Source organism: Setaria viridis, chromosome 9, assembly GCF_005286985.2.
Source record: "Setaria viridis chromosome 9, Setaria_viridis_v4.0, whole genome shotgun sequence".
In the NCBI taxonomy this organism is placed as follows: domain Eukaryota; kingdom Viridiplantae; phylum Streptophyta; class Magnoliopsida; order Poales; family Poaceae; genus Setaria; species Setaria viridis.
Genome location: NC_048271.2, coordinates 10,962,750 through 10,990,527, shown reverse-complemented (window position 1 = coordinate 10,990,527; position 27,778 = coordinate 10,962,750). Strand labels below are relative to the sequence as shown.

The window sequence follows — 27,778 nt, the reverse complement described above, 5'->3', positions numbered from 1 at the left end:
TGTTTCAGGAGGGGGAGATTCCTCCTGCTGGTCTGTTAAGTCTATGTATTCTTGGCTGTAGGCATTCATTCGTGGATGACCAAGGCCGGATGATTTTATCCTTAATCTAAAAAAAAAAAGTTACGTGATCAGCATCCTTATGTCATTTCGCGAAAGACTCGTCTAATTGAAAATGAAAAGAAGAAAATTTTAGAGAGGGTCCGATGCATAAATTCTGGCACGCCCATCTTGGCGACTGTGATATGCAAGTCCAACATTCATGGAAGCTTTCTTTCCTGAAAGCGTGTTCTGTTTAATTGTTTTCCTGAAAGCGTGTTCTGTTTAATTGTTTTTCTTCAACGAACTCACAATTTGGAATTGTGTAAATTTGCATTCCTATGATATTAACACTTATAATTCAGTGAAGCTTAGAATATTCTTTTTTCAGAGTTAGGAAGCAGCAACATGTTATTCACTTAATCCTTCGTATTTGTTTGGCCATTGTCTGACATTTCTGCTTCGAATCTATGCCTAGAATTTTCCGAAACAATATATTGTGAGACATCTTGGTCGGAAGGAGCGTACAATCTTCCTTCAGCGAGATAGCCAAAGGTATCAAGCAAAATTAAACATTGGTGCTGTGGCGAAGCTCTCACAAGGTGGTTGGCGACGCTTTGTGAAGGCCAACGGCATTGAGGTGGGAGATATCTGCCTGTTTGAACTGTTGAAGGACGGGGAGACGTGCACGATGAACGTCCATATCATCCGGTCGTATGAGGTTGCTGACTGATGAGTTTCTATTTGTTGAGTATATGAGCACTGATCAAGTGAAGTACTTAGGTTGCCATGGCTTTTGGATGGTCCTTCCGTTGACTGTTACCATAGTTGACGCCACAGCATATTTTCGTCTGATGGAGCATGTTCTGAAGCTGTTCTGGTAGTTGCAGTTTTGTTCTCATGTCATGTGGATCGGTGGAGAGATCATACTATGAGATGATATGTTAAAATACTCGTACTATTGATCTAGCAGTGTTGCCTGTATAGCTGGAAGCTTCAGCATTTGCAACGGAGTTGTATAGTGATGTACAGTAATTTTTAGGTTAGCATCAAGCTCTGCATCTGTATTAGGAAATCTGCTAGTGCAGAATATGCTGAAACGCAATTTCCCTGATAGCTGATAGGATCATAGGAGTACATCGTGTAACGCGATGCAATTTCCCTGTCGCGAGGCGTTTCATCCTCAATGTTTTCATGTTAAGTTAGCTCAATGTAACTATATTGATCGATAAAGCACGATAATTTATTTTTTTTTAGAAAAATAAAGATACACCATGCTCGAGCAATTACCCCTGATTGGTTCATTTCACTTGTTGTCCTGGTGCATATTAGTTCCCTGCACCGCACCCAAAATAAATAAATAAATAAGTAAAATAAAATAGAACTCTAAAGCCTGGCCTCCTGTTGGGTGGATGGTGACATCAATGCACGCACTAAAGCAGGCATTGGGGCATTGGTAACTCCAGAAGGCTCTTCGTCTTTTCCCCCGGCCATTCTGAACTCAACAGGCACACGAGCAGCGCACGAAGCGGAAGGAGCTCTCGTCGTCCATTGATGCCTCCTTAAGATTTCCTTTAGCTAGTCTTCACAAGGTCCGTTTGATCAACACATCCATTCAGTATTGTGCTTTTCTAGTTCTTGTTCTGCCGTATCGTTCCCCTTTCTTTATTTCTGCGGTTTTCCTTTTGAAGATGATGTAAGGGCATCCACATTACCACATACTTTTACCTCTCATTGTGAAATGTGGTGTGCTTCCATTAGAAAATGGATTGAGAAATTGTAAATAGGATAAAAAAAATGTACCCAGAAGCGTGGCAAAAATAAGTAGTTCTTTTTTCGGTACACTTTCTCTGTAGAGAAATTTTACCTATAACCTGTCCCAAGTTCTTCTCTTTCTTTTTTTGTTTTCTCTCAAGAAGTGACTTCTCCAATTTCTTGGGGGATGAAAATTCGTTTCTGATGCAGGTGTGGTTCTAAAATGAGAAAGCCTGGTAAGGAATGCAAAGTGAGGGATGCATATTACTTCTGGAATGATTACACAGATGACCAAGACAAGAATTTCTTCAAGATTTTGGTTGGTGATTTTCGTAAAAGATTGGTGAGCAATTTTCTCGTGCACTATATATGTTCTTGAGTAACTATATATGTATTATCAGGTTCGGCTTGTGGATGTGAAATCACTACCTACTAGAAGTGGAGTAACTTGTATTAGTAATTCAGTATTCATTCATACTGTAGTTGTGTTTCCAATGTATGCTACCATGTTCTCCCTAAGACTATTTATCAAACTTTTATTTTGGTAGCCATGAAATCCAATAACACCACTTACAATTTACAAGAAAAATAGCACTGTCATTTGATCCTTCGGCATCATGAAATTGATTTGATTAATTTAGATTTGAGAAACTTTTTTGCATTTTTAATTACCAGATGTTGTGCATCTGGAACAAGTTTTGTATTCAGTTAGATGATGGCCTGCGTCACTTATTAGAAGATAATGGACTGTGATCACATTAACACTTCTCAAAAGATGCTGAACTCTGATCACATTAACAAAATTCTCAATTTAGTAATGACTTTTATACTGCTTTCTCAAATCATACGAGCTCTGTTCTGCACCTCTGCATTAATATTTTTGCTGCAGGTCTTGCCAGATAAACTTGCGCTACACTTCAGAGGCAAAATTTCAAGAAGTATTAAGCTTGAATCACGGAGCGGTCATACTTTTGATGTCCAAGTTGCAAATTCCAATTTGGGTAGACTAGCGCTTCAATCTGGATGGGAGTTGTTTGTTAGTGCCCATGACTTGAAAATGTTGGACTTTCTGGTATTCAAGTACGATGGGATCTCTCGAATGAAGGTTCTGATCTTTGATGCTAGTGGTTGCGAGAAAGTACCACCGTGTTTTGTCACAAAAAATGATATTAATGGTACACAAAGCAAAGAAGAATCCATTGACGTTTCAAGCAACTATGCTAATATTCCCATGAAAACACCAGAAACTAAAAAGAAAGCAGGGAAGCAAAGGGACGGGAGTAAGATTGTCAATACCGGTTCATCAAGCTCCTCATCTGAGTCATCAGGTTAAGAGCCACAATGTCAAACTTAGTACTATCTCCATTCCTAATTATTTGACGTTGGTTAGCTCAAAATTGAACTAGCCAACGTCAAATATATAGGAATGGAGATAGTAGCATCTATGTACGTCTACAAGATCATGCCTTCATCATTTTTTTTCCTGTTTGGTTATAGGAGGTTCGACATCTTCACAAGAACATGAAGCACATTCTGTTCCTAGTTACATCGTCCCACAACGCACCAACCTTACTAATGTGCAAAAGAAGAAACTGAAAGAAAAAGTCGGAGCTATATGTTCTGAAATCCCTATCTACGTGTGTGTCATGAAGAAGAACAATATTTCTGGAAGATATCAAGATATGGTGAGTTAGGATTTTTGTTCCTCAGTTGATTGCACGTTCTCTAGCTAGCAGGTTGTTTAGCTTCTTAGATGCCTTGAAGAAATTACAATCTTTGAGGGAAGTAAATATAACTTCAATTATTTTGATTGACCTGTCAACATTGAAAACCCTTTCCCTCTGTGATCAGCCCTTCTCTGGAAAATATTCTGATGAATATCTTCCATTCAAGGAGAGAAAGTTGATGCTTCGTCATCAAGGCGAGAGTTGGCAAGTGATGTGCCGCGTTCAGGTTCGAAGAGGCCCCCGCAAATTCCAAAAGCTTTGCAAAGGGTGGGCACGGTTTGCCTGCGACAACAATTTGCAGCTGGGAGATCTCTGCCTCTTCGAGCTACTGAAGACCAAGAAGTACACGATGAACGTGCATATCATTCGTGAAAAATGAGATTCGACAAATGTATTCTGTTGTTTCTGACTTTTGCAGTGGTGGTAGGTTTGATAAGAGTCGCTTACTCAGATGATCTCGATAGTCCTTTCAGCCATCAGAGCTAACTTTTGTGATGGTGATAGTAGTGCTTTTATGCTTGGAAAGAGTCCAGCTTACTCTGCTGATACACTATCTAGGATCATTTTCTATTTTTTTTCTTTTTTTTTCCTATTTGCAACGGAACAATCCATGCTCTATCCATCCCCTGATGGCTGATTGGCTGATCGATTCTCTTTGTAGTGCTAAAGTTCAGACTGCTTCGTGTTAGTGTGTTTTGTTTGTCATAGTGGAATTTATTAGTTACTGTAACGTGCATTGCTGTGAATGTGATGCCTATAATTGTTTTGGTCCATAATGTCATCTGGTGAAGCCATGAATTGCTTAGAGGTTCTGGCAGCAAATCACTGTAAGGTTCTCACGAGAGCTCAGTCATTTCCATGAACTGGTAATCTTTTGTCCAAGGCGCTAAGGGTTTGTTGCTTAAAATTAAAGCTTGCTAATAAAAGGCTGGACGTTTACAGATATTTGTGTCATGTGAAGCGTGGGAAAGAGCTCATCTGATGCACACGTGAACGCAAAATTGATGAGCTGAATAAGTGCATAGATATGTGAATGTATGGACAAACGCACGACGTGCATAGCTACAACTACAAGATCATCTCCAGGAGATGGGGAGAGAAGAAAAGGGGTGCATTGCATCGCCCTGGACGACTACTGGTGGTGGTGGTGGTAGTAGTACAGTAGTATTCTCTTGACTGTAGGAAACAGGGCAGGTAGTTGAAGCTTTTATAGCTCTAATGTGAATGCAGAGCAGATGGACTTCAATGCTCATCCTAAAGGTGTTCCATGTTTAGAACTTAGAAGTGCTGTGCATAAATGCTCACACAAGAGCAGCCGCTGGAGCTTTGGAAGGTCTCAAGGTCAAGTGATCCAAGGCTTGGCCTCTGACGGCTGACAGATGCATACCGTCAGGCTCGGCATCAGGTAAGCTCTCCTGGAGTCGCTGTTCTTTCGTTTCCGCATCCATGTTCCATGGTCACACTCACACATCCTTCCATTTCTGTGGCTCCTGATCCTTCCGTTCCCTTTCTCCCTTCTCATCTCATTAGAGGATCTAAGATCATTCTGTACTTTCATTTCTCCAATCTTACTGCGGTTGATTACCACCCTTTCTCTGTTATCTAGAACCTACCCCAACTTCTGTTCTGGCATGCTACTTGTGTTGATGCAGGTGTGGTAAAGATGAGAAAGCCCGGTAAGAAATGCAAGGAGAGGGATGCTTATCACCACTGGTATCACTCGGATGAGCAGGAAAGGTATTTCTTCAAGGTTATGACGGATGATTTCAGTGAACGACTGGTAAGTTTTTTAATTCTTAGTCTAACCACAGTCTGCCTGCTAAGAACTGGTAGAGGCTGGAATGTTAGAATAGCAGATAGGTTCGGCTTATGAACCGATGGCGAGCCGGGTAAGGTAGCCACGTTTACCAATCTACTATAATTCTTTCATGGAACACTTTTTTCCTTTATCTAAAAAGAAGTGGTGTCAGCAACTCCTCCATCATCTCCCTTCTGTGTCCATTTGCTCCAGTGAACAGTGCCAAGATCCAAAAGAAATCTGAAACCAAAAGATTATGCTTTCTGAATTTGGCTTGTCATAGATTCAAATTTAGCCAGATTGAGCACATGATGATGTTCGTTACATTTGGTGTCAAGGCACTCCATATCATACTGCTATACTAGCATCCTGAAATAGTACATTTTAGAATATTTTTCAGTTGTCACCAATACAACTTGTCAGTTTTAAACATCAGCAACCAAGAAAAGTCGATAGCATCAATTACAGCATATGCTAGCTCTTTAACATGCTGGAAGCATTAATATAGCTAAATAGCTTCTAGGAATGAAACAGAATTAGTCAACTTAGATGTTGGCATTACTCACTGTTTCTTTGACGTCTGGAATGAATGATTGTACTATAATGAAATGTATTTCACTTTGTTACAAAAGAATGAGCCCTTATCATCTCAACCAAAATTTTGATTGATACTCATACACTTTTGTTATAATAACTTGTTCCATGTTATTGCTGCAGGGCATCCCTGATAAGTTCGTGCAACATTTCAGAGGGAGAATAGCAAAAACTGTTAAGCTAGAATCACGCACCGGGTGCACTTTTAATGTCGAAGTAACCAAGAGTTTGGGCAAAGTAGTTCTTCAAACTGGATGGAAAGCATTTGTTTGTGCCCATGACTTGAAAATGGGGGATTTCTTGGTATTCAGGTATGATGGGACTTCTCGGTTGAAGGTTTGGATCTTTGATCTTAGTTGTTGCGAGAAAATGCCTCCATGTCATTTCATGAGAAGTCCTATCCGTGGCGGAGGAAAGGGGGAAGAACAAATTGAGATTTCAAGAAGCTGTGATGATCTTCCCATGGAATCAACTGAAATTAAAAGTAAAGCTTGGAAGCAAAGGGAGGGAAGTATGAATCTTAACACCAGTTCAACATCCTCATCCGACTCATCAGGTTGAGTCACCATGTTGAACCATCTTGAGCAGGATTTACTATTACAAGGTTTTGACTTCACATCTCTCTCTCTCTCTCTCTTTTCCTTTTTGGTGTAGGAGATTCTCTCTCTCCAGAAGATCAGAAATCACATTCTGTTCCAAGTTATATCCTCCCACAGCGAACCTATCTTACCTGTGTGCAGAAGAAGAAATTGAAAGAAAGAGTCCGAGCTATTTGTTCCAAAACCCCCATCTACGGGTGTGTCATGAAGAAGAGCAGTATTGATGCAAAACCTCAAACTATGGTAAACCAGGAAGCTTTGTTCTTGGATTGGTATTATATTGAACTTTTGCTTCAGTTTGAAAGCATGTTGTTGGACAACAGGAATTTTCATCTTTTTTAGAGAGCAAGCTACAAGTTCAGAAACAGGATAGAGGAATTTAACTAGTATATGAGAACTGAACTTTTTAGCAATCACCATCTTGTTTCAATCAAGCCACAGCCAAGTAAATCCCTAACAAGCCAAATTAAACCACATAGTCCTCACCTTTTCTTGGCCTAGTCAATGTGAAATTAAATAAAATCAGAAAATCAAGAGGAAATTTAAGATCTTGATGAGAGTATTGGTAGCTCTAAACAAATCTTGATGAAAGTATTAGTAGCTTTAACTATTCTCTGTTTGCATTAATAAACTTACAACCCTTTCCCACTGCAATCAGGACATATCAAGAGAATATGCTGATGTATATCTTCCATTCGAGGACCAAACACTGTTGCTTCAACATCGTGGAAAGAGTTGGGAAGTGGGGTGTCGCATTAATATTCACAAAAGCAATTCCGGAACCAAAAGGCTTTCGAAAGGATGGAAACAGTTTGCTCGTGACAACAATTTGCAGCTGGGAGATCTCTGCCTCTTCGAGCTACTGGAAAACAAGAAGTACACGATGAATGTTCATATCATTCGCATAAAATGAAATTGGACACGCAACTAACACTATTGGTACCAACTTTTGCAATGGTGGCAGTGCTGCTTTTGAGGTCTGATAAGCGCCTAACTTGCTGATTCCTGGCCTGTCCATCCTCTGATTTGGTGCTTGGTTACCCATGTTGTGCCCAAGTTCAAACTGGTCCACTTGTAATCCATCTATGTTTTTGTTTCTGTTGCTATGCAAAATTAGCTACTGTAAGTCTGTAACAAGTATTGCTGACCTGCTCTGATGTCCCTTTTGGCCCCAAATACTTCTCGTAGTTCATGACGCCATGACGTTGCTTGCAGAAGACATGGGATTTCCTGCAAATCGCTGTAAAGTTCACTTGGGTGTATCGGGTTCCAGTCTCATAATCTCTTCTCCGCAAGCACAAGAGATTGTGGCTTAAATGTTTTGCAGAAAGATTGAATGTTCACAAAGTATCATGTTATCTGTCAAAAAGAACTCATCTGATGCACACGTTATAAAAGGAGATGTGAATGTATTAATAAATGCATATTCTATTCAGCTGCATCAGTAGATCAGTACATTGCTTGAAAGACCATGTCCAAGAAATGGGGATAAAATAACGGAGAGGCATAGCAATTAGCATAATGTGCCGTGATGGTGATTCACATTGAAATTTTGCTCTAACCTATTTGACCAAAAAAAAAGTTACTCTAGCCTAGTTATATTAAATTCCCTGTAATCCCCATAACCCAAATAAGAGCTTATAAACGTATGGAAGATCAGGGGAACTAAATTAGCAAATAGTCTCTAGTAATTCATAGTATTCATCTCAAAGCACAACATAGATCATAAAGATGCTGAGGCATGAGCGCGTCACAGCAACTTCTCATGATGAAAATGCAAGTGAAAGTAGAACAGAGCTTCTCCTCATTTTGCTTGGAGGAAACGAACGCAATAATCTCTTCAACTACATGAGACCATAAGAGTCACTTGTCTTCCTTGCTACATAACTAAGGTTAATAAGTCATAAGAGGTATCCAATACAGAGAACAACAGATCACTGAGGTTATGGAGAACAATTTAGCCCAATCTTTAAATCTAGGAAGACATCAACTTCGACATGCTTACATGGCCAAAATGTCTTCTGTCAGATACTGAAATCTACTGGAACAGCTCCTTGACCTTGTTCGCAAAGTTGCACAGTCCATTGAATGATTCAGCATCTGCCAGAAGAACATTATAAGGATACCAAGTGTAAAGAAAGCTACTGCAAGTATGACACAAAAATAGGCATGTATACGATTAGTTATGCTCTTCCGTCAGATAAGACGAACAAAGCTAACCTAAACAAACTTGAAAGCATAATAAGCTAATCTTTAATGGACATTATTTTGCGATTGTAAAGAAATGTTGAAACATTTGGCATTTTGGTTCCAATAACATCATCAGAAGATTAGCTTATGAACTAGAAGAACTATGCATCCCAGTGGATATCCTGAAATATGTTATACAATGATGGTCAATTGAAGTCATGTAGTGACACCATTTTGGCCATAGGAGTATAGGACTGAACCGTCAAAAGAGAGCTCAGGCACATGAAGGAAAAACAAGAAGTTACATCATTCAAGTCAATTTGGGTTTTAGGTCCCAAAAAACACTGGCTGTTTCAAAAGAATGACAGAGAAACTCTGGCAATTTAGCTTCATACTTGCTAAGTTCACATGTGCATCAATGCTTACAAGAAGAATTTCAAATGAGAAAGATATGAATGTTCACTCATGTAACCCAAGAATAACAAAAGCCCAACTAAAATAAAAAATCAGAAACAGGGACTAGCAATTTCTATTTTTTTTCTTTTTCACATGCTGATTGTGGTGGAGCGTAAAAACAAGTACACAGCAATCTTCCTTGTTCATGGAATCATGTAGAAGCTAACAAACTTGAAGGTCAAAAATCAAGGCAGGAACCAGAACATACTAACTATTCACAGAAGCATTAATCAGAGAGCCAAACATCAGCACTATAGGTGTCCAAATCTCACCAAAGTTGTTGCCGAAATCTGTGCAAACTTCAGCACAGATGGATTGGTCACTTTCTGCAGTTCCGAAAACCTCCATAAAATGTGACACAGGGACATCCATGGCCCCTCGAATAGTTAACTGATGCCCGTCAGTTGACTGCCCAACAACCACTCCACCATTGTTGCGCTGGACTTGAACCACTGTGCGCACCCTTCGCCCAACCATCGTCTTCAGAATCTCTCCATTGGCGAATGCTGGAAGTTCTGATGGATCCATATCTGCAAAAAATGGCTTGAGATTTAGCAACTCAGCTCATCAATCATCGTCTGGAAGTTCTGATGGATCCATATCTGCAAAAAATGGCTTGAGATTTAGCAACTCAGCTCATCAATCATCGTCCACTACAAGGACCGTAAAAACTGACAAACAAGGTGCATGGAGCAGTGAACATTTCTGCCAGGAGCTGAGTTGCAACAGCAAGCATTTCTTTATACCCACACCATAACAGCATCATGATGTTTCTTGAAATTCATAGAAGCAACACCATCCATAACCTTCTTGCAGGAGCAGGCTCAATGGCTTTTCCCTGTTTGAGGCGCAGGAATTGTACTCCAATATTTTAGAGGTCATCCCAATAGGGCATTTTTCCCCAATTATGTGGAAATTGAACTGGTTCTATTCGAATTCTTAGTAGATTGCTACCGAATTCCTGCGACGCAAACAGCTCTTAATGTAGGGGCATCAGGAGCTCAGCTGAACCTCCAATTTTTTTAAAAAAATAACTTTTTTTTGGAAAATAAAGTGTACCCGCACGACGATTTTCTTCACGCCGAAGAGGAACTGAATCGATTGATGGATGGATGCATTAGAGTAGACTAGACTAGCCCAGGGTATCGCGCAGCATACAGATCCGCAACTAACTGGATGGTATTCGTATGTGATTGATCTCAACAATGGAGGCGGAGAGGGAGGGAGGAACCCTCTCGCCCCCATCCGATTGGCACCAAACTAGCAGACGCTACGGAGCAAACGAGTTAGAAAAGAACGATGAGGAGCCTCTCGGCTGGCCTTACCCGAGAGCGGCGAGCGAATGGGCAACTGGACGAAGCTGTCTCCTCTCGCGGCGGCGGCGGCGGCGGCGGCTGTGAGTGGGGCTAGGCTTTGCGGACGGAAGTTCGGTGGAAAACGGGTATGCGCAGATGCGCTCGGAATGCCCTGAGAAACGCCCGTTCGGCCGTTCGTGTGTTTCAGACTTTCAGTCCCTCACCTCTCCCTATGCATTTGGCAAGTGAATGCGAATTAGCCAAGAAATTTATCTTTTTCTAACTTTTTGTTTGGTACGTACTGAGAATTCCTTTTTAGTAAAGGATGTTTTAGTCATCTTTTACCGGATTTATATTTAAAAAACAACGAGCAGTATATAAAATATCGAATGGCCACACCAAATTTGGTGAATTTAAGAATAACAAGTTATAGTTAAGTCATAATGAACAATAGAGATGCACGAGCGTGTCATTGGCTGCTGTGAGCTATGGGCTGTGGAAAAAATTTGCTGGAGGTTGTGGGCTGTCAGAAAGCTGAAAGTCATTTGGTGAAACAGCTGTGATTTTTTGGGAATACTTATGAGCGGACCCCACGTGTCATTCACAGTCCTTTCACTGACATACGGGCCCTATAGTCATTGACACTTTTTTTCTTTTTCTCTTCTTTTCCTCTATCTTCCCTCTCGCGTGGAAGGGCAGCAGCGCGGCCGGTTGGCGAGGAGGGCCAGCGGTGCGGCCAGCCAAGGTGGAGGGGCAGCGGCTGGACGGCGCGGAGGGATCTTCCACCAGCCCAAGAAGAACCGAGCCAAGCAAAGCTCCTCCCACCGGCGACCAACTCCGCCCACCTCCAGCCACCTCCATCCAATAGCCGGCGCCCCCACCTCCGTCACATCCCCACTTACCCCTCGACCAATCCTTTGCCGCTTCCGTGCCTTCCTCCGCCGGGGATTGGAGATCCCGTGACCCGTCATGACCACTGCCGCCCTGAGCAACCGCCGGCCAAATCCTCCGGTCGTGTGCCACGGCCACCCAATAGCCCGCACCCCCACATCATTCACCCCACCTACCACCTCCTCGACGCCACTGGTGGCCCGGCCAAGCTCCTCGACGCCATTGGAGGCTCGGCCAAGCTCTCGACGACCGCCTCCGAGGACCGGAGGAGGAGAGAGGGGGGCAAAGAGGGCTGCCGCGTCTTGGACCCCCGTGCGCCGCCGGAGTAGGGAGCGGGAGCCACCGGAGAGGGAGCGGGCGCCGCCGCCGAAGGGAACGAGCGAGAGAGAGAGATGACGGAGAAGAAAAGAAACAAATCGGTACGCCACTTACGAGTGGCGGGCAGGTAATTTTCCCGAAAGTTTGGAAGCCGCAGCCGCTAAAAGCACCCTGGGAGCTGCTGTGAAAACTATACTAGGAGAAAGCACTTGCTTTTGTGAAAGCCGCTGCTGGTTCTACCCCTTTGGTTAGGTTTTTGGCTTTTCTTGGTAGTAAAAGCACTTTGGAAGTCCAACCAAAGAGACCCTAAATGAGCTGCGATATCAAAGCTGTCAAGAAAGCTGTCAAGAGTAACAACGGAGGACCGAGGACGAAGAGAAGATGGAAATAAATAACAAAGGTGGTGATGGAGAAACAAGTGAGATGAGCCTCTAATCTTTGACCTGCAACAATCATGGCACATTTTAGCACACTATGAGCTACGGTATGAGCAAATTACTGACGTGCGTGACAAATCTATTAAGACATCAAAATGGGTCAGAGGGACTAAATCAATTTATGAGATCAAAATAGGTAGAACGAGATCTTCCTCGGCCCTCCACCCTAGCTCTGATCCAGCCACGCAAGCATTTCCTGTTGCATGAAAATTCCGTTTCTTCTTACATTGGATGCATCCAACGGACGACACACAGAGGTGACATTTGATTCATGTAGGAAGAAAAGATAGGGTAGTTTGTTGCCATGCTAACTTTTAATTCTTGGACATATAGAATCAAATTAAAATTGTGCTTGCCTAGATTTTAGAGCAAATATAGTCCCCCAAGCGTGGACCGGGTATTACGCCACTACATACAGTCCATGTCCTCGGCTCTATAAAAAAAACACTCGTACATAAATCAAGATCCGAGATACAATGTTTCTTTAGACGGGAGGGATGTTTGGTTTTTCTCACACAATCAACTAAGAGATCGTAAAAGTGCAATTCTACTCTTGTATAGTCCTTCTGTCTACAAATATAAATATTTTAGGATATCCATATGATCTTTAATATACTATTTTGATCAATGATATCTATAAAACATTATTTCAAATAGAAAAAATATATATATGATAGTTAGTTTCATACTCCCTCCGTTTTTCTTTATAAGGCGTACACGCATATCAAGAGTCAAGTTTTACAATTTTTGACCAATATTTTGACTATTAATTTTTTTATTTTTATAATGTAAACCTTATATGATTGGATTCGCAATCAAATATACTCTACAATGATCATAAGTTTATAACCATAAATAATATAATATAAGATAAATGAATGGTTAAAGTGATATTTAGTGTATATAAGATAATATACTCTACAGATATGATAGTTAGTTTCATAATTAATCTAATAACATCATTTATAAATTATGGATTTTTTACTATTAACGGTTACAGTTTAAAAAGTTTGACTTGTGTGTGAAATCCAGAAATGTTTATATATGTGGATAGAGGGATTGTGGCGATTAGATATAAGATGTTGTATCCTGTGTGTTTAAGTATGCATACAGACGCAACTGTCAATATGGAATAATACCTTATATACTCTATTTTAAGGTACATGTGTAATCTAAGATTCGAACTCTTTTAATTTTTTACTAACACTTAGTCTAAAAATATTTAGATCATACCATACAAACTTGATATTGGAGACTAAACTAAAGACAAATCGCACGCTATTAAATGTGAAAAAAGGAGTAGGATATCTAGGGATTTTAATTGTGCAAGAGTAATTCTTTATTTGTCTAGTGGCACATTAATTGTATTGCTGCAATGGACATAATGTATACCTCGTTTTGTTAATTTACTCGATCACGACGAGCGCATGGAGGTTTGGACAAAATGGTTGATACTAGAGAATCGACTAATCGAGTTAAAGATGTCTATCTAATAAATGACAATCTTTCCGATGAACTAGCTTGCTACCCTTTCCGTCCTAAATTACAATTTATATTGGCTTTTCTAGATACATTACTTTTACTATAGTTTTACTATATATCTAGACATGAGTGTATATCTAGGTGTACCTAGAAAAGCCAAAACGAATAATAATTTGGGACGGAGGGAGTATATGGCGTTCTCTACAGATCTTAGTTAGTATGGACTGGCATGTAATAGAGTATTAATTAAAAAGCTTAATGCATCTTGAAATACACTATTGGCTGGCTAGCTTTTCTATCTCCTCACGAACTCATGTCCACATAAAAGAAAAAGATCTAACATGGATTAACTTGTCCAGTTGTGCTCGCGCTTTTCAAATAAAGGACACATTTTGGCGCCAATATTTTCAAAATTCCTATAAATCATACTCCACTTGGCATTCTACAAAATGAGCTCCATTTGGCATACTCCCACCGGGACTAAATAATTGTGCACAGTAATCGACACTCTTGCGTATCGAGATTGGAGACAAGATACTTCGTGGCGTACGGGCGTTACTGACAATACGGTACTTAGCTCGAGGAGCTCGCTGGATGCTGGCGCCGGAGAGGGTACCGTACCGGCTACAAAACTCGAGACGAGGATACTACCCACCTAGCTTAGCTCAGCGCCTCAGCCGCGGCCGTCTGCCATCATGCCATCCGTAGTCACCACGAGAACCAAACACGTCGTGCTCTCGCCGGCTTCCTCGCCATCGCCCGTGAGCTCCCCGACGCCGCCGTGACGGTCGTCTCCACTCCACGCAACGTCGCCGCCCTGCGCCCCTCTCATCCCCGATCCGCTTCCACGCGCTGCCGTTCGTCCCCGCCGACCACGGCCTGCCCGCGGACAGCGAGTCCATGAGCTCCCTCCCGGTGCCGGCCTTCATCGACCTCTTCGAGGCCTTCGAGACCCTCGAGCCCGCCTTCGACGACTACCTGTCCGGCCTCCGCGGCGGCGAGAGCGGCGCCGACGTCTGCGTCGTCGCCGACGCGTTCGTCGCGTGGACGGTGGGCGCCGCGCGGCGGCGCGGGTGCGCGCACGCGGTCTTCGTCTCCTGCGGCGCGTTCGGCACGGCCATCTTCCACGCCCTGTGGAGGCACATGCCGGCGCTGCCTTTCGTCTCCGACGGCGGCGGCGGCAGCGGCAGCAGCACGCTCCGCCTGCCGGAGCACCCGGACGTGGAGCTCCACCGGTCGCAGCTCTCGCCGGCGTTCCTGCTCCGCGGCGACCTGAGCGACCGGTGGACGGCGTTCTACCTGCGGATGATACGGCACGGGTACCGCACGGGCGCGGTGCTCGCCAACACCGTGGAGGAGTTGGAGCCCACGGGGCTCGTCATGATGCGCCGCACCCTCGACGGCAAGGTCCCGGTCTGGCCCGTCGGCCCTCTCGTCCGCGGCGACGACTCGTCGGAGACCGACGGCGGCGGCGTTCTGCGGTGGCTGGACTCGCAGCCGCCGTCGTCCGTCTTGTACATCTCCTTCGGGTCACAGAACACCATACAACCCAACCACAATAAAGTAGATCGTGCTAATGTGGCACGTTCCATAATATCGAAGAAATCTATCAAGTTCACTAGCAGGAGGGCGTTACTCAAGAGAGATTTTAACGAGGGGATGAAATTGTACCATGTTTCTGGTACGGGAACGACGTTCGGGTACAGGAAACGTGGTACCGTACCACAAACCCGATGACATAGGGAGGGAGATTATTTTGATGCCTAGCTAATTGAATTTAGCACGAGGATCGATCCACCGTGCACCGCCGGTCTGGCCGCCTTCTCTCAAATACTGCTGCTGCTGCTGCTGTTTAATAGCATTCTGAAGACTGACTGATATTCTCCCTGCAGACAAAGGAACTGGTAGCAGAGATTGAATTGACACTAGCATAGCTGAGTGCTAAAAGGGAATTAAAACAGAGCAAAAATTTCAACAATCGGCAGCCACTAAACATATTCTTGGATGATCTAGCAAATAACATAGCTATGATTAAGTTACAAACATGTCATGCTACAACATTTGCCCTCGCTGTAGGGTTCCATATTTTCTCTCTAACTGTCGAGATCTACAGTTTGTACTCCATAACAAAGACAAGAAGAACTAAATCAGTGAATTAAACTGTTGGGAGCATTTGCTCACGGCTCCCAGAATCGCAAATTCCCTCTGGCAGGTGGAATCTACAGGTTCTACTTCTTGACCAAGACCAGAACAATTAGTTCACCGTTGCAATCTCATGTATCTATCACGCAGCTCCAGTTCATGAATCTCATGGAATCTACAACTCTCACAACAAGCTCATCTATCTAATTTTCAACTATTAACTGCAAATCAATCTATCACGCAGTAACAAGCAATCTCATGTGCTCCGAGGATTACCACGAGGGGTGGCGCAGGAGGGGCTCTGAGGACCACGTCGGCGTGGGTGGCGGCGGAGGAGGGGCGCGCTGGCGTGGGTTGGAGCCGGAGGAGGGGCGCCGCCGGCGTGGGTTGGAGCCCGAGGAGGGGCGCCGTCGGCTCGAGGGGAGGTGGAGGAGGCGCGCAACCGGAGGGCAGGGCACGAGCGGACCTCCGTTGAGGGATGGATTTATGGAGGATTTTGGCGTGAAGGGAAGGCCATGCGCCATCTTCCCGCGCGGAGGGGAAGCCGTACCGGATCGAGTGCGGATCGACGGCGGCTCGCACAACGGTGCTGGAGTCGCCGTTTTCGCTTCGGAGCACGCGCTCGCATCGTCACCTCACAAGATGACGAGGCAGCTCCAGGCCTTCGCGGGGCCTTTTTGCAAATTGACCGGCTCCTAGACGGCTTGCAGTCGACCTTTGTACGTGCTCTTAAGCCCAACATCGCCAATTTGCCGAAGGCCACAATCCATCCTGCCCCGAACCTTCTTGAGCTTCCTTATTGGCAACAATGGCACTATGGTAGTGCAGCTTCGCTCAAAGCTGTTGCTTGAAAATCCCGCGATTCAAAGATGGATTTTTTAAAAAACAAACCATGCAGGAGAGCTGCTGACAACACCGGCCGGTTGGATTGGAACATCAACACAGCCGCACAACTCCACTCAAAACACCAACTCAAAACAACAACCGGTTGGATTGAGACATCAACACGGCTGCACAACTCAACTCAACTCCACCCAACTCACCACACCACACCACCACAACCTGGGAGAAAAGCCAACAAGAGACACTCATTGCAAGCACCGTCATTCCTGACGATGTCCCACGCCAACCAGCCGCTGCCATGCAGAACTAGCCGCCGCAATCCGCTGCAAGCCATGTAGCTACCACGACTGTTCCACCATGTCACCGTCATCTTCAGGCTACACACACGATCGTCGATCTCCCAACCACGGTCTTGCGTTGGCAGAAGTCAGAAGAGGAGCCTACCACACCTCACCGAAGATGCCACTGTCATGCAGGACCTCTCGCCGAAGTACCGCTGTTGCACCTTACACGTCAAAATGACCGAAGCAACGCACCGGATCCTGAACCTACAAGGCAACGTAGAACGCATGGGGCCTCACCACATCCACCGCCGCACATCACTCCTCGGACTCTCCTCGGACACATCACTCCTCGGACACACCACCTTAAAGCACACGGGGCCCTCGCCTCTCCTGCCGCTGGACTCTCCGAGGATCCGGGTTTGCTTCGCCGTCAGGGGTGACTTGGTACCACCGAGCCGCTCCAGAAACTTCACCTTCACCTTACCGTCACTAGGATCACAGCTGCATCATACATGCGGATCCAAATCTTCTAGCGAGCATGGGCCCTCCGCTCCTCCTCACTGACACGGACCCTTCCTGCACCTCCTCACTCGCAACCACGACATCTCAGTCACCACCACCACACGTGTGGCCACTCCAGCGCACTCTGCCGCCATCTCTGCCATGCCTGCGCCGCAAAGATGGCCCGCCGTTACCAACCACACCTCCATGGCGCCGTTGGCACGCCACTGCGCAGGCCAGCGCCAGCCATACCACCATGGTGTCGCTGGTGAGACTCGCGCAAACCACCCTTGGCTATGCTACCACAACGCCTCCAAGCCGCGCAGAGCCGCATCCTCGATGTGCCGCCGCCTACACCCACGCCGCACACCACCGCGCCGCTCACAGGTGGCCTGTCGCCGCGCGTTCCTCCTGGCCACTACACGCGCCTCCATGGCCCGCGCCGGCTGCCTCCGGCCTTCACCCACTCACCTCCGCACGCCGCTGCGACCCCACGCCGGCTACCGCCGGCCTTCACCCGCGCGCGACTGCCACCCGACGCTATTGTCGCACAACACTGCCGATAAACTAGCCGCCCCCGCCACCACATCCTCCGGCGTGCAGCCAACCGCGCCTACCTTCACGACCTCGCCGCCGCCACTCTCTATGCTCTCAAGGAGGGTCGGACGCGGTGGCCACGTCCACGACTGTCGCCTCGCCCCTCCACTCCACGCCCTGCGCCTCGCCAGTCGACTACGTGCCCCCGTCGACCCATACATGCCGCTCGCCATCTCCGTCGCGGCTGCCGCCTCGCGCAGATCCGGCCCCGGGGGTGCCAGATCCGGTCCCCGGGACGCCGGATCCGCTAGCCCGGGACGCCACCGCCACCTCCATGGCCTGGTGCTGCCGCACCAAGGACCAGTGCAGGCCCCCCAGCTGGTGAGAGAGGCCCCGTCGCCGCCTTCAGCGCTTGGGCTTCCGGTGCCCTGCTCCGGTGGCGGCGAGGTGGAGAGAAGGCCAGGAGGGGGGTGGCGGCAACGGGCGTCGTGGTGCTGCCCGAGTTGTCCTAGAGGAGGCGACACGGGGGCTCAGTTCTATTGTAGCATGAAATGAAAAATGATTTAAAGATGGATGATGTAAACAAGACGTGTTTTAGAAATTATTTCATCAACTCTGAGATTCACTTAGGAAGACGCCAAGCAACACATACAGCTGGAGCGATCAAACGAATCCGCCACCAGCTGAGATAATCTTTGGTTCTCCTACGTACTCCTTCCCGTCACAAGTATTTACAGATTATCTCAGTTTCCATGTCTCTTGGAGCTTCTGAAAGACAAGGAGTGTACATGAATGTGCATGTCATTCGCTGAAGATGAAATGCCCTGGGCCTGTTCTGCTGTTCGTGCCATCTTTTGCCGTAGCAGGAGGATTTGTATATGCATCATCCTGGTTGGTCTACTTGTGCTGTGACTGATTACTGTAGCATACATTGTCGCGCCTTATTAGTTTTGGTCCTTCATTTTGTTTTCTATATATGGTGAAGCCATGAGTTATTAGCAAATAGATTGTATATATGATGTCAGAAAACTACTATATATAAAGTTCAGTTGAGCTCTGTTTTGCCCTGTCCCCCAGCCTTTTTCTTCACAGGCATGACGGTTTGATGCTTCTCACAAAAATTTATTTTTGCAGAAAAGAAGTGTGTGAATTTTGCGGGTATTATATATGTCATGGATCATGGATGTAGACTGTGAGGAATTTGGTCAACCCTGAACACAGAATTTAGTGAAGAAAATGAATTACTGAATGACTTACTAGTCGTAGAACATCTATTTGTGGGAACATTTTAAGAACAGTTTAGATGCTACTTTCTTATCTCTCCTTTTATTTGGCCTCAGCTTAATTATACATTTGATGGCAAAAAAAATAGTAGTAAAATTTTCTTGTGACAAATCTGAGGAAAATCTTCTCTTCTAAATTAGGAAATCCCTATGTTTTTGTAATCATTCCGTTATGATCATTTCCCTTTTTTCCACATTAGGACAAATCTTTAAAAGAACAGAAAAATGAAGATAATCGAAGGAGAAAAAACATAGAACAAGAAGATGCACATTGTCTGGTCCTGTGTACTATGCACATCGGATACCATGACTGCTGCTTTTTGTAGTTTCAATGCCAAGTCTTTTTGGGGCAAGGGAAAGAAAAAGTAACCGCCACACGTCGTTGCTTCTGCTAGACAACTTGCAGAACAGTAGAGACTCAGTAAAAAAATATCATGCAACGTGCCAACGTCGACACATGCGCCCATTCACAGGTAAATGTCATGTCAAGTATTGGTGCCAACATCTTAGAGCACGGTCACCAACGCATTTTGGACATCGCAAAAACTTCAAATATTACAATATACTATTGTACCATTTAGTTAAAATAAGAAAGTACTTCCTTTCTAAACCTTTGCATACCATTAGATACCTCTTGATTCTAATCTTTGGGCCATATTTTTATCACTCGTGTCATTATATACTAATAGACTCGAGAAAATATACTATTAGCATTTTCAAATACTAAACTTTTATTTAGGCCATTAGTTTTTTAAATAATGTATTCACACTAAAAAGAACTTTTAATATGAAATAACATTATAAATTTGTTATAAAAAAGTAATTCTAATTTTGTTTTAAATCAAACTTCTCTAGATTTGACCAAGTTTATAGAAAAATTCACAATTATCTAAAAAAAATTATATATTGAATGTGCATTTATTTGATATTGTACATATTAATATGTTTTTCTACAAATTTTATCAATATTAGTGATTTAATACAAACTTAAATGATTTATAATTAGAAATGGATGGAGTACTATAATTTCCGCAATCCGGACCTGCCATGCCTTAGATGATGGCAAGTTAAGGATTAAAAACTTTACAATGGTGTACAAGGAAATCACCTCAAGTATATAAGGTGACCAGATGAAAATGCATTTGTCAAAACGGAAAAAAAATCTAGAGTATTATAAGTAATAACTCTATATACTCAAAGTTATAAAAGCAATAGTTCAAATCTTATCCAAAAAGGAGATCAGTCATTCAGTCAGCAAAAACACGCCCCCACGTTGCTCCTCTTGGGGCAGCTCGGGCGGAACCCGAGACCGGCGTCGCTGCCCCTTCCAACACCGCCTCCCCTCCTCGCGGCCGCCGGAAGCCCGCGTGGCCACAAGGAAGGCGACGGCAAGGCTCCACCACCTTCCTCCTCTCCTTTCCTCCCTCCTAGCGCTCTCCTTGGTGGCAACCATGGCGGAGGCGGCGGTCGCCGGCCGGCCGCGGCCGGATCCGCACCCCAGGCCGCCAGATCCGCACCCTAGGCCGCCGTCGGATCTGCATCCCCGGGGCCTCGGCGTGTCGGGGATTGCGGCGGCGGTGGCGGCGGGCCCTGCCAGCGGCCTCCTTCCACGCCGATGGAGTTTTGGCTGGGCCACGGCGGCGCCGGTCCACAGCCGCGTCTGCGGCGTGCCCAGCCGGCGGCCTCCTTCCACGACCGGCGGAGCTTCGGTTGGGCCACGGCGGCACCGACATCTACGGCCACGTCTGCGGCTCGACTACAACGGCGTTGGCGGTTAGTGCGGGCGTGGCTGCGGCTGTGCCCAGCCGCGGCGGTGCGTGCGGCCAGCGCACGGGGACTGGCTGCAGCGGCCTGCTCCTGCATCGGGCAGGCTCCAAGGTGCTGTGCAGCGGTATGTCGGTGGCGCATGGGTGGTATGGCCGACAACGGTGTGCTCGGGTGCATTCCAACGTTGCCGTGGTGGTGTCGTTGGCTGTGACCATACGGAGGCTCACCAGAAGTGCCATGGTGGTGGGGCTGGTGGTGCCGGCCGTCTCTTTTCACTGTGGTGACGATGCAAGTGAAAACCCATCCCTCCTTGGGATGGCATCGATGGCGTCATTGGCATCATGTCCTTCTTGAAGGCGACGTTGGGCATCTCTTGCGTGGGCCTTTGCTCCTGTCTAGCTTCCATGTCAGATGAGGCGGGTGAAAATCCAACCCAGTTTTGGCTGGCATCAACGACATCTTCCACGTCTCGACCTTCTTGAAGGCAATGTCAGGCACTTCCAACAAACCGGCTTTCTTCAGCGATGGTGGCTCCCGAGAGGGTGCTTTCTTTCTTTTCCTTCCATTCTCTTTCTTTTTTTATGAAAAAAATCCATTCTGTGGTGTTGGTTGTGTGGTGACCCGTGTTGACGTCCCAATCCGACGGGGAGAGTTCGTGGAGGCTCAGGTCGATGTCCAATCCAACCGAGCGGAGTCTTCGTTGAGGCTCGTGTCGATGTCCCAATCCGACCGGGCAGAGTTGAGAGAGACCCGATTGATGTCCCAATCCAACCGGCAGAGTTGAGTATGAGTTGTGCATTAGCGTGGTACGACGTGGGTTGATGCCTCAAGCTAACCGGCCGGTGTTGTTTCTTTGTTGTTTGCTCAGTCTGAGCTTAATCTTCTTTTTTAATATAATCGGCAGCTCTTCTACCTGGTTCGTTTCAAAAATCTTATCAAAACAGTATAATAAATAATTAAATGTAAACGGAAAACAACCGGTATTTGGTCGGTTAAGCTGCTACAGTACCAGTCGGTTATATTTATCAGCCTCAGGAGTCCCCCATAGTAAAGCAACGGAATGCTATCTCAGGGCCAAGGAGAACCTGAAGTATTGAGCTCCCCTTCTTCCATTCCGCCCCTCTTTGGTTTCTCTGTTTTTTTTCATGGCCTTTCCCTGATTTCTCTCTGTTCTTCCGAATCCTAAAAGGGTATGCAGAACTTGGACAAGAACTGCAGGGTTTGCATGGAGTGGCAAGAGCATTGCTACTGGAGCCACATGGCCGATGACCAGAAGCACTTCTTCAAGCCTATGGTTGGGGGCTTCGCTGAAACCATGGTCAGGAACAGTCTCAAGCTCTCTCCACTCAGTTTTCCTCCACTTGTTAATCTGCCACAGGAATGAACTTGGTTGGTTATTGTTTCTGAATAAATGTAGATTACTACTATTTTTGGGCCTGCATGTCAGTATATGCAAGGAATGCTGCTGTTTCTTCATATATGCAGCGTTACACAATATTAGATGCTAGTTTCAGTATCCACATCTCAATGGCTTTCTGGTTGCATGTACTATATCCATTGTAAACTGAAGCAAGATTATTGGTGTAAAGGAAAAGGAAGAAACGCGTCACAAAAGATCTATTCTTGTTGCAGAGCATACCTGCTAGATTTGCAAACAATTTCAACGGCCACATCTCGGAGGTCGTGAGTTTGAAGTCCCCAAGTGGCAAAACATGGAGCATTGGAGTAGGCAATAATGATACCGATGAAGTATTCCTGCAGTCCGGCTGGAAAGATTTCGTCAGTGCTCACAGCATTGCCGAAGGAGACTACCTACTCTTCAAGTACAGTGGAGTATCCTCCTTTGATGTCCTGGTGTTCGATTCAAGCGGCTGCGAGAAAACATCGCCCCATTTTGCCAAAAATCATGGGTATGAAAGAATCGAGGGTTCTGCCGGCGTTGAAGGTGCGCGACGCGGCAGCCACAAATTCAAGGGAGGTAAAGACTGTACACCACAGTTGCTGCCAAGCGATGAGGATGAAGATGGTGACGATGACAGCGATCTGGAGTTGGCAGTTCAGAAGAACACCAGCAAGAGCATCTCCAAATCATGCAAACGCAAACTCTACCGTGACATTGGTAGGTGATACAGCATCTGATTGCTTGCAGAGTAATTGTGGTATCAATGTGAAATGATAAGTTGATAACATACTGCCTGCAGAACAAGTTCATAGCCAAGTCAAAAGTGATGAAGACGATCTTGAGCTAGATCACGAGGGCGACGCGCCGACCGGGTACTACTTCTGCAAGAATGGCCCGGTGAGCGATTACCATCTGACGGAGGAAGATAGGGAGGAGATATCAAGCATCCGAATCCCAGCCCAGTCGACGAACCCGGTGTTCGTGCAGGTGATGCACCCCAGCCATGTCCGCGCCCAGAAACCCGGTGTGGTAGTAAGTGACCTCCCTTCTGAAAAACATCCCTACCCTTTGCTTTCTGCAACATCAATTTGCCAGTGCGTGTCAATATTTCTTCACTACCTAGAATCTCACAGAAGAGAATATTTCATATAGTCAAGGAAATCGAAATGCTGATGAATGCCAAATGTGCCTTATCACTGCATGTTCTGTTTCTGTCAGTCCATTTCTTCAGAGTTTGCATCGAAGTACCTGGGAGCAGGCCGCGGGGACATCATCCTTCGGAGGGTCAGCATCAAGGGGAAGTGGCACGCCCGCTTCACCTGCAACAGGTTCTCCCGTGGCCTCACCGGCCGCGGCTGGTGCGGCTTCGTCGGCGACAACGGCCTCCTCGACCACGACGTCTGCCTCTTCGAGTTGATGAAGGGCCAGCGGCGGCCGACGATGACCGTGCACGTCCTGCGCAAGGTCCGCGGCCACTTCGTCCTCCTGCGCTGAAGCTCGTGGCTCCTGGCCATGGTTGCAGCCAAGCTGGACTCTGCGTGCTCTGCTGTATGTGTCTCTGTGCAGTGCATGATGTCGTCGTCTTCGGCTTCGCAGCGTATGATTATGTAGAGCTGCAGAAACCTCTCAATAAGCAGCTCTTGTATCTGTATGATTAGACGATCTATCGCATTGTGCTCGGTTTGTTTGAACAGCTCGTACCACCAACTAGTTAAAGTGACTAATGGATGGGTGCATTTTTCTTTTCATAGAAAGTACTTAGGCATCTTGGCTACCCAAATTCGCACAAAATTTCATGCAAAGCACGGCGAAATGTAAACGAGTCCAATAGTTGGATTCTCATTCCCAATACGAGGAAGGTGATAACATATCAGGACATCATGAAAACAAGGCGAAATGAAACCTTCGTTCCATGGAACTGACCAAAGATTCAGAGACGGACAGAAACAGTTCGTAGCTAATTAGCATATGATTATTTCTTATATATAAAAGTTGGAGCAAGCATAACGTCCATTGGTCTGTAAGACACACGACCTAGGAACTCTGCAGAATGCAGGAAAAAGGACGCCAGCCGGATTAACTTCCAAAAGATGCAACCTCCAAAGAATTGTATTCTTGCATTGAAGGATAATGACAATGTACACTAAGTACCTGCAAAATAAGGTCACAAGCAAGGTTTAAGACTTATAAAATGTCTAATCATGATGCAAATAATAATAAGCCAATAACATATTAAGTTCATACACTAGTATATCTTTTTATCAAACTCATTTAAAGGTGCATGTTAAGTAAAAAAAGAGTTGTACCACATTTCATAAAATCCAAGTATACTCTCAATCTATAGTGCTACAGTGGGGAGGGTGCAAGGGCAGAGGTCTCAGATTGCAAAATATATATACTCTCTCCGTCCTGCAAATAGTGTCCCTTTAGGTTTGTCCTAAGTCAAACTGTTTTAAGTTTGACCAAGTGTACAATGAAAAGTATCAATATTTATAAAAAAAATAGGTATGCTATGAAAATATATTTCATAACGAATCTAATGAAACTTGCTAGACATCAAAAGGATTGATATATTTTTATAAAAACTTGGTCAAACATAAGATGGTTTGACTTAGGACAGGACTAAAGAGACACTCTTTGCGGGACGGAGGGAGTACAAAAGAAGATAAGTTCTTACACTACTAATGCTGTATAATATGCAGAACTCTAACGTGGTGGAAAAAAACTATACTCAGCAGTACTAACCTTGAGTGACATGGTGGATGCAAGTCTCTAATCATCGAGGGACGTGACATTATATAGCCTCCCTAAGTGTGATTCTACTTTCAACAAGTGATGGTATGAATGGCTTCTTTTTAGCCTCCCTAAGCTCATGTGCCAGATTTTATACAATCTTTTTAGCAGCTTGCATCGGATAAATGCTTTCTTCATCATGAGATAAGATCACCAAAGTAAAAACAAAAGCCAATTTATTTTTAACAGAAGCACCTTTTCCATTCTTTAAAACTGCTTCCCAAGCATCACGCATCATCACCATTTCCTAATAGAAAACCTCAAATCAACCTTTCATTATTACAAAACTAATAATTATGATCCAGTGTATGTGGAGACCATTGGTATAGGGGTCGCTTGCATTTAGTCTCTAAAAAATGACCAGGAATGCAGCACATGGGACAACTAAAATTGAAGTTCAAACTTGTGGACTAAACGAGTATGTAACTTTGCAACAGAAGATCAGCATTCAGCAAAATTGTAATGTAAAAGAGCAAATACATGGATAAATAGAGATATAGTGAATTTTGTGACAAATATGTGTACAGGTACAAGGAATGCCCATGATTCTAAATATACATGCTTGTCATAGAGTAATGGAACTTGCACTAAGGATCTTTCAATGTCTATCAACATGGAAAATGATGAAAAAAAAAACACCAACATCTGCTGTGCACCAAAACTATGAAGTTAATTTCTAGTTATAGTTAAATACATATTTGTTGAATATGATAGCAGGTTTCAGGAAACTTCAAACACGAACAGAAAAAAGACAGTACAGCACAAATGCAAATAACTTTGCCAAAAAAACATTTTTCCTCTCAATCATTTTCAAACCAATTGAACAAGTTTGGCCATAAAGCTTGATTACTGGTCAGACCCACTTCGAGCAGTAAAACAAATGTACGAGTAGTGCCCAGGACAGTAAGCTTTATTACAATTTCTTAACCTCATAAATCATTCATACAATATCTTTCTAGTTTCTTAACTCAGATAACACTAAGGAAAATAAGAGGACCTACACCATCTTATGGAATGGGGTACCAATCATTCTGTCTGGTCTCTTCATCAACCATCTTTTCCATTTTGGCCTATCAAATCCCAATTTTGAGTCCTTGAATTAGTTTTCAAGCAATTTTATAAAGAACAATGACAAAGGACAAATCCTACAAGCTGCTATAAAATACCACAGACACTGAACAACAAACTAACAGGCAAGGAAGTCAACACTATCTCATGAGTTAGTTAGTAGTTACATAGTTAAAATCGGTCAAAAGTTAACAGGGCCTGGAGGAATATTTTATTAAAAAAAGTATCTAATTACTACAACAGAGATATTGTTTATGTTACCATGACTGAAAATGGCCTGATCAAAAAATGGAAAAAAGAGGGATTTTCATTGTCGCATTTGGATATGGCAGCAAAAGAAAATGGTCTTGCAGAAAAGATTTCAATTTTCATCTTGTCATGATGCTGAAACTTCCTTCCAATCAGTGGCTCATAATGCCATGCACCAACTTAACAATTCAAAATTATTAACTTCCATGATAACCTATACTTTGGCCACTCAGGCGTCACACCAACCCATTTCCATAATCAATGATCCTAGTTCTGATTATCATCTTGGACAGCATTTAACCAATCAATTCTCAAACAAAACCATCCATAATCAAGTACAAGATAGATTCTACAAAGACACAATAACCCATTCCAGGTTCAGCAACTATGCCAAATTCTTAAAACACTGCCCGCGGCACATGAAAGAACACTCCAAGGAAGCCATCCTCCCAACTCAAATGTCTAGAATCATCGCACGGTCACGAATTCACCAAACACAACAATTATACATCTAGAAAAAAAAAGGAGCAATCTAAGATGCAAATGGATCCAGTATCAAATGAAGATGGAATTGGCATATCAACGGTGCATGATCACTAACTTGCTAGCGATCCTGACAAGTGCGGCAGAAGAGGGTACCCTGGGAGAGCTCACAGCATGCCCGCCCGCTCGCCGCTGTGTGCCCGGTGAGCCTGGCCACGACCGCCGCCGGCGACCCCGCCATCGCCGCCAACGGCCTGCACGGATCAGGAACCACCAGTCACCCACCATAAGACCGCGTCCCCCGCCTTGTAGGAGCTGGGTTCCATTTGGATTTACCTTACGGTAGCGAAGGCGAAGGCGGGGACGCGGCGGCGAGGGGCCGCGGGGAGTGGTGCGACCGCGCGGAGGCGCGAGGCGGCGGCGGAGGAGGAGGAGGCGGAGCGGCCACGGACGGCGGCGAGGAGGGAGCGGGAGGCGGCGCCGCGCCACGCCATGGCCTAGGGTTTCGTCGGAGGAGGGAGGTGGCGGTAGCACGGGAATGGCGGTGGTGGATGTGTGCCATTTAGGGTTTTAGAGAAAATGATGCAGTACTGGGTTCAGGCCCACGGAGATCGGCCCATGATTCTCCTTTCTACACAAACAAAATTGGGCTGGGCAGAAGTAGAAGTGATGTTGCTACTGGGCTAGGATTATAACACGAGGAAAAATGAATCATGTTGGCCTGTTCCGAAAGTCCAATTTTCATATTGCTTTTGGTTATGGGCCCAGCCCAATATTTATGGTTAAAAACTAATGAATTATAGGTCCACGGTGTTGACACCGAGGCTAAACTTTAGCCCTTCACATCG

At 45.0% G+C, this 27,778-nt stretch overlaps 5 protein-coding genes, 1 long non-coding RNA gene and 1 pseudogene across 15 annotated transcripts; 4 read left to right on the top strand and 3 right to left on the bottom strand.

Annotated features, from left to right (window-relative positions):
• The first annotated feature begins 1,371 nt into the window (after positions 1 to 1,371).
• LOC117839120 (putative B3 domain-containing protein Os03g0621600) lies at positions 1,372 to 4,294 on the top strand. Its single transcript, XM_034719381.2, has 5 exons — positions 1,372 to 1,628; positions 2,002 to 2,134; positions 2,681 to 3,119; positions 3,289 to 3,476; positions 3,643 to 4,294. Exons 2-5 carry the CDS (start codon positions 2,015 to 2,017, stop codon positions 3,895 to 3,897), a joined length of 1,002 nt encoding a protein of 333 aa, XP_034575272.1. The 5' UTR covers positions 1,372 to 1,628; positions 2,002 to 2,014; the 3' UTR covers positions 3,898 to 4,294.
• Positions 4,295 to 4,766: 472 nt separating this feature from the next.
• Positions 4,767 to 7,685, top strand: LOC117839121 (putative B3 domain-containing protein Os03g0621600). 2 transcript variants are annotated; one of them, XM_034719384.2, is made up of 5 exons: positions 4,767 to 4,923; positions 5,171 to 5,298; positions 6,034 to 6,466; positions 6,565 to 6,781; positions 7,168 to 7,685. In XM_034719384.2, exons 2-5 carry the CDS (start codon positions 5,182 to 5,184, stop codon positions 7,394 to 7,396), a joined length of 996 nt encoding a protein of 331 aa, XP_034575275.1. In that variant the 5' UTR covers positions 4,767 to 4,923; positions 5,171 to 5,181; the 3' UTR covers positions 7,397 to 7,685. The 2 variants fall into 2 exon arrangements, with proteins under 2 accessions (XP_034575275.1, XP_034575276.1); XM_034719385.2 differs by having other exon boundaries at positions 4,769 to 4,923; positions 6,565 to 6,752.
• Positions 7,072 to 7,598, bottom strand: LOC117839123 (uncharacterized). Its single transcript, XR_004636791.2, has 2 exons — positions 7,457 to 7,598; positions 7,072 to 7,371 (listed from the first exon to the last, which is right to left on the bottom strand). It is a non-coding gene; the product is annotated as an uncharacterized lncRNA (long non-coding RNA).
• An 862-nt stretch (positions 7,686 to 8,547) lies between the features above and the next one.
• LOC117839122 (replication protein A 14 kDa subunit) lies at positions 8,548 to 9,683 on the bottom strand. The gene is made up of 2 exons (XM_072290407.1): positions 9,368 to 9,683; positions 8,548 to 8,609 (listed from the first exon to the last, which is right to left on the bottom strand). The coding sequence occupies exons 1-2, from the start codon at positions 9,681 to 9,683 to the stop codon at positions 8,548 to 8,550; spliced, it is 378 nt and encodes a 125-aa protein (XP_072146508.1).
• Positions 9,684 to 10,497: 814 nt separating this feature from the next.
• On the top strand, positions 10,498 to 15,426 carry LOC117835259 (crocetin glucosyltransferase 3-like; annotated as a pseudogene).
• Positions 15,427 to 21,990: 6,564 nt separating this feature from the next.
• On the top strand, positions 21,991 to 24,061 carry LOC117839051 (B3 domain-containing protein Os03g0622200). Its single transcript, XM_034719289.1, has 5 exons — positions 21,991 to 22,025; positions 22,125 to 22,253; positions 22,568 to 23,054; positions 23,137 to 23,369; positions 23,556 to 24,061. Exons 1-5 carry the CDS (start codon positions 21,996 to 21,998, stop codon positions 23,829 to 23,831), a joined length of 1,155 nt encoding a protein of 384 aa, XP_034575180.1. The 5' UTR covers positions 21,991 to 21,995; the 3' UTR covers positions 23,832 to 24,061.
• Positions 24,062 to 24,150: 89 nt separating this feature from the next.
• On the bottom strand, positions 24,151 to 27,493 carry LOC117839052 (uncharacterized). Of its 9 annotated transcripts, XR_004636773.2 has the most exons (5): positions 27,267 to 27,493; positions 27,087 to 27,184; positions 26,132 to 26,200; positions 25,326 to 25,377; positions 24,151 to 24,488 (listed from the first exon to the last, which is right to left on the bottom strand). XR_004636773.2 is itself a non-coding variant. In XM_034719293.2 (4 exons), the coding sequence occupies exons 1-3, from the start codon at positions 27,422 to 27,424 to the stop codon at positions 26,178 to 26,180; spliced, it is 279 nt and encodes a 92-aa protein (XP_034575184.1). In that variant the 5' UTR covers positions 27,425 to 27,493; the 3' UTR covers positions 24,151 to 24,488; positions 26,132 to 26,177. The 9 variants fall into 9 exon arrangements, 6 of the variants coding, with proteins under 6 accessions (XP_034575184.1, XP_034575185.1, XP_034575181.1 ...); XR_004636772.2 differs by lacking the exon at positions 25,326 to 25,377 and having other exon boundaries at positions 27,049 to 27,184; XR_004636771.2 differs by lacking the exon at positions 26,132 to 26,200 and having other exon boundaries at positions 27,049 to 27,184.
• Between the last annotated feature and the right edge of the window lie 285 nt (positions 27,494 to 27,778).

Bases quoted from the DNA above. Each gene is read 5' to 3' on its own strand.
- LOC117839052 (XM_034719291.2), bottom strand. From the start codon at position 27,424: ATGGCGTGGCGCGGCGCCGCCTCCCGCTCCCTCCTCGCCGCCGTCCGT. The intron at 27,185-27,266 runs GTAAATCCAAAT...TGATCCGTGCAG, and splicing joins TTCGCCTTCGCTACCGTAAG to GCCGTTGGCGGCGATGGCGG.
- LOC117839121 (XM_034719384.2), top strand. From the start codon at position 5,182: ATGAGAAAGCCCGGTAAGAAATGCAAGGAGAGGGATGCTTATCACCAC. The intron at 5,299-6,033 runs GTAAGTTTTTTA...TTATTGCTGCAG, and splicing joins ATGATTTCAGTGAACGACTG to GGCATCCCTGATAAGTTCGT. The intron at 6,467-6,564 runs GTTGAGTCACCA...TTTTTGGTGTAG, and splicing joins ATCCTCATCCGACTCATCAG to GAGATTCTCTCTCTCCAGAA.
- LOC117839122 (XM_072290407.1), bottom strand. From the start codon at position 9,683: ATGGATCCATCAGAACTTCCAGCATTCGCCAATGGAGAGATTCTGAAG. The intron at 8,610-9,367 runs GTTAGTATGTTC...TTCTTCTGGCAG, and splicing joins GATTAATGCTTCTGTGAATA to ATGCTGAATCATTCAATGGA.
- LOC117839120 (XM_034719381.2), top strand. From the start codon at position 2,015: ATGAGAAAGCCTGGTAAGGAATGCAAAGTGAGGGATGCATATTACTTC. The intron at 2,135-2,680 runs GTGAGCAATTTT...TTTTTGCTGCAG, and splicing joins GTGATTTTCGTAAAAGATTG to GTCTTGCCAGATAAACTTGC. The intron at 3,477-3,642 runs GTGAGTTAGGAT...CTCTGTGATCAG, and splicing joins CTGGAAGATATCAAGATATG to CCCTTCTCTGGAAAATATTC.
- LOC117839051 (XM_034719289.1), top strand. From the start codon at position 21,996: ATGCTATCTCAGGGCCAAGGAGAACCTGAA. The intron at 23,055-23,136 runs GTAGGTGATACA...TACTGCCTGCAG, and splicing joins CAAACTCTACCGTGACATTG to AACAAGTTCATAGCCAAGTC. The intron at 23,370-23,555 runs GTAAGTGACCTC...TGTTTCTGTCAG, and splicing joins CCCAGAAACCCGGTGTGGTA to TCCATTTCTTCAGAGTTTGC.